This window comes from Zalophus californianus, chromosome 5 (genome assembly GCF_009762305.2).
Source record: "Zalophus californianus isolate mZalCal1 chromosome 5, mZalCal1.pri.v2, whole genome shotgun sequence".
NCBI classification, from domain to species: Eukaryota; Metazoa; Chordata; class Mammalia; order Carnivora; family Otariidae; genus Zalophus; species Zalophus californianus.
The window spans coordinates 147,282,715-147,287,587 of NC_045599.1; the positions used below are offsets into that span (position 1 = coordinate 147,282,715).

At 47.3% G+C, this 4,873-nt stretch overlaps 1 protein-coding gene across 1 annotated transcript; it reads right to left on the minus strand.

Moving 5' to 3' along the window:
* Nucleotides 1–1,266: 1,266 nt before the first annotated feature.
* Nucleotides 1,267–1,918, minus strand: LOC113929401 (peroxiredoxin-1-like). Its single transcript, XM_035727750.1, has one exon. It carries the CDS (start codon nt 1,864–1,866, stop codon nt 1,267–1,269), a length of 600 nt encoding a protein of 199 aa, XP_035583643.1. The 5' UTR covers nt 1,867–1,918.
* Between the last annotated feature and the right edge of the window lie 2,955 nt (nt 1,919–4,873).

The following is a 4,873-nucleotide window of genomic DNA, read 5'->3' on the forward strand; positions in this document are numbered from 1 at the left end:
AGATGTGTAGAAGGATGGATGGATGGATAGGTGATAGATTTTTAAACCATTCAAAGTGCATGCTTATCTCTGAAGGAGTGGCATCCTCAGAGTAGTCTGGTGGTTCATGGAAGGAAGTGTGATTGTCCCCTTTAGGAGTGAAGATTATTTGGTGACATTCCTAAGGTCACACAACAAAGTCGAGGTGGTCTATGGCTAGATCAAATCTCTCCTACAGCTGTCTGAGCACCTGAACCCTACACAATCCTGCTATTTAAAAGCATGTAAAGTGCTTTGAAATGTCAGCCTGAGAGGAAGAAAACAGGAAGAGGTGGAGGGAAGCAGAAAAAAAAGTGCAGGGAGAGAGTCTGGGCTCCAGGAATGAGAAACTTCCTCTAGCGCAGGAGAGAAAGGCAGTGTGAGAATGGACAGGAACAGAGCAGAAGGGGCGGGTCCGCTCAGCACCGGGCTCCTCTCTTCCCCAGGAGCCTCATGGCTGCCTTAGCTTTCTCTGTGTGACCCTGAGACTCATGCCCCCTCTTCACCAGGAGCCCCAGCAGGGCGGGGATGCCACCTGCCTTTCTGTCGTTTCCACCCGGTGGCCCGCTGCACGCCTGTCCTGGAAGGTGCTCAGGAGATGTCTGCTGGGGGGGCAGGAGGAGGAGAGAAGGCTCACGTGGGCATGAACACACACTCACAGGTAAGCACGGCAGCTGGCAGGGCTCTGTTCTGAATCTAGAAGGTGCTCCCGTTTGCTGAAGGTTCATGTAAGCATGGCAGCGAGAAGGACTCCATTCTGAATTTTCTTCATGGTCCATAGCAAGAGACAGGGAGCATCAGGCCTTTGGGCCTCCCTCCTCTCAATACCTGGGAGCTCAGAGGTCCAGAGGAACTGACTCTGGATTCTAGGAACTTCTGCATCATGCATCTATCTCCCTGGGGTAAGGATTTGTAGTCGTTTTAACTTAGGGTGAAATACACATTTTTAAGCACATACCTAAGGACAGATCCCACTTTTTTTTTTTCTCGGTTCAAGTTTAATAGAAACAAAAGACAAAACGTGATGCCCTGCTACTGTACATACAGTTGGCCTGCCCCATAACAGCTCAGGCCCTTCTCTCCAGAAAAGAAAGGCTGGCTTCCCCAACCCCTGCAGAAAAGGCCTGTCCTGTCCCCATACCACATCTGCACAGTCTAAAGTCTTATGTTCTCAGCATGACAATAATACAAGAGAGATTTTGTTTTCATGGCCACCCACTGCAGCCCAGCCCTAAAATGACCGGGCGCTCACTTCTGCTTAGAGAAGTATTCTTTGCTCTTCTGGACATCAGGCTTGATGGTATCACTGCCAGGCTTCCAGCCAGCTGGGCACAGTTCCCCATGCTTGTCAGTAAACTGGAAGGCCTGAACCAGTCGCCGAGTCTCATCCACAGAGCGGCCTACAGGAAGGTCATTTACCGTGATCTGCCTAAGGATACCTTTGTCATCAATGATAAAGAGGCCCCTGAAGGAGATGCCTTCATCAGCCTTTAAGACCCCATAGTCCTGAGCAATGGTACGCTTGGGGTCTGATACCAAGGGAATGTTCAGGGGTCCCAATCCTCCTTGGTTCTTGGGTGTGTTGATCCACGCCAGGTGACAGAAGTGAGAATCCACAGAAGCACCAATCACTTGACAGTTGAGTTTCTTAAATTCTTCTGCCCTGTCACTGAAAGCAATGATCTCCGTGGGGCACACAAAGGTGAAGTCAAGAGGGTAAAAGAAGAACACAATGTATTTTCCTTTGTAGTCAGATAGGCTGAGATCTTTGAACTGGCCATCTGGCATAACAGCCGTGGCTATGAAGTTGGGGGCAGGATGCCCAATTTTGGCATTTCCCGAAGACATCTTGCTATCAGCGGCTCTGAGAGCAAAAAGGCCGAAAACAAGGCAGGAAGAAGACGCCCAGATCCCACTTTTAAAAAGCATCTGAAGCAGATATAATTCAGGGGGCCTTTTGAAAGAAAAGGAATACAAAATTCCAGGTACAAAATCAAGCATGAAAAGAAATATTTATTTAGATTTAGAAATCACTACGAACTTCCAATGTAAAAAAATCTGATAGAAACTACGTATCTAGTCAAGTGAAGAAAGACAAGGGAGCACTTGTGTTAATCAACTGCCTCACACACATCTTGAAGAGTTTCCCACATGTCCTGTTGGCGGGCAGTTTGGCTGTATGATAACGCTTTTGTAATATCTTTCCCCATTGGGAGGACAGAAAATAATTGTTAATCGAGGCTGATTTATCTTTATCAATAACACCTTGTTATATGGAATCACGTGTAAAATGTTAGGATCTCTCCATTTTTTTTCAAAAATGTCTACAATTTCTAAAGGGTCCACATTTTGGAACGCCTCTATCAACTTCCATGTACGGGCAAGCGGAGACCCCAGATGATTACTTACACAGACCAAATCGTTCTCCTCCACTGCTGGCCGACCTCAGGGGCTATGCCCAGCAGGACGGCGCTCCAGCCCTCACCCCTCTGTCGGCACGTGGAGGACACGACAGAGGGAGGTGACTGCCAGCCACATACACGCATGTTCCCTAAGTCCGAAGTACATGTATTCCCCAGCTCAGTCTCCCCATGGAATCCCCCAGCAACGCCCGTAGCCAATCCAGCACCACCTGAGAGAAGTGGAAATGTGATGGAGAGAGAGAGAGAGAGAGAGAGAGAGAGAGAGAATCAGAATGGAAAGAGAAAGGAGTCTCAGCGTCAGTGGAATCACTGATCCGACCACATTTTAGCGGACCACGCAGCTGCAGACCGGGGAGGCCCCTGACACGCATGCGCGCTGACATCCTGAGCCTCCACCTGCCCCCGTCCTCTCCCCCTTCCACCCCTACTCCACCCGCAGCTAGGTGTGAAGTCTGGGCTGGATACTGGGAAGGCAGAGTGGGTGAAGACAACTGTACATGTAGCTCCCTTCCAAAGCACCAGGACCCCTGGTGACAGGGGCAAAAGGCCTGGACACATGAATTGTTCAACAAATATGTCATTGCTATTATTGCTTTTATTACAAATGGGAGAATAAAATGAATAATATATAAAGAATTTTACTGAACACTCTTTGTGGCAACTGGGATGTTGTACAGTTAAAAAGAAAAAAAAAAAAAAAGAAAATCCCATGGCCTCGGAAGAGGGGAAATGTGCTTTCAAACTAAGTGTTTGAATATCAGAACAGATAGGTGTCCATCATGGGGAACTAGTGGATCAGTTAGGTCAGGTGCATATTTGGGGGACTATCTGAGAGTTCTACAACACATAAATAAGTTATGATTATCCAGTGTAGAGGTGCCCGTGGGAAGGGAAATGTTTAGAGTCTCGACTGTTCTGTGGAATACAGAATAAGCTGTTAGAACGGAGCTGCTCTCTGTCCTCACATCATGACAGAAAGACTTGTTCAAACACATACTATTCTTATAGCTCTTAGGAAGGAAGGCTTTCTGTATATCGAAGGTAATATTCTCCTTTAGTATGTATTATTTAAACAAAGAGCGTGTGATGCTTTAACTTGTTCAAGAATTACAGAAAAGATAGGGTTTCTGTGGTCAGGGTCAGGAGCTAAGGTTGCTGATTGTCTTGGGCTGTCAGCTCTTGACATAATCAGAGAAAGAAGAAGGTTTTTTAAAAGACAGGTGGTTTGCCTGCTCCTGCTTCTAATCTCCTTTTCTATTGCCAAAAGAGATGAGGATGGAAAGCCCCGAGGTCAGGTAAAACAAAACAAAACAAAACCAAACACAAAAAAACTAAAATCCAGCCTTCAAACTTCCCTTCAGAAAATGGGGACCAAGGTCCTCATCACCCCACCTAATTGCTTGAGAAGATGACAGAAATATCTGCCAATGAAACCATATTTTATGGTCAGTCTGTACGAACTCTTATTTGATCTTTTAGTTTGATTTTTCACTGTTCCATATTTTCAAAAGTTCCCAGAAATCAGGATTGGGAAAGCCGGTAAACGGTGCTTAAGTTCAGACAGCATGGGTCCTGGAATTTACCAGCAGGGTCTTACTGGGATGGAGGGGGCCACAAGGAAGGGGCAAGTTGGGAAAAGATAAAGTCTGCTGGAATGAAAAGGTGCACAGTTCACTCCCAGCCAGACTGAAACCATTCGGTGGGATTTTCCTTGCACGCACGAACATATGGACAAAGTTGCCTTTTCCAAATTCCGGTGTTTGAGAGCAGTGAAGAAAGAAAATCTCTTAGAAAACAAAAGTAAAAGTAAACATGCGTTTTTAGTTGTTGTGGTTCAGTCCAAAGGAGATCCACCAGCAAAAGAATCCAGTCTGGAACTTTCTGATGGGCCAAGACTGAAGCGGGGGTGGGGGGGCTCACTGCACTGATGCCGTCGCGTCCCCCCCCCCCCCCCAGGCCCCAGGGACAGAGCCGGGTCCAGATGCAGCAGCAGCTTCAGGCAGCAGGATCCAGTGGTAGAGCCTTTGACAAACGGCCAGACCTGGGAGATGAGATTTCTTTAGAAGGAGAATGAGAGCATCCACTGTCCAGGTGTTGGGGTTAGTATAGGAACGCGGTAAAATCCATGATCTTGTGTCTAGAAAGGGCTCAGTGATTCTTCTAAAAGGAACATGGAACAGGGATAACACTTTGGAAATAACTTAGTTTGCAACTCTCCTCCCAGTTATCCTGTTGTGCTTTTTTCTTTCTTTTTTTTCCTCGTCATCTATGCTCTTTGAACTAAGACAGGGCTGTGAGTCCCGTGGCCCCAGGCATGTGCAAACAGCAAGAAGCCAGAAGAGGCCAAGTCTTCCCTGCGTCCAGGGCAACAGAGGTCCCCATGCTCTCTCCTGCTTCGGGAAGGGGTGGAGGCTCCAGGGTCCTGGGCCTGA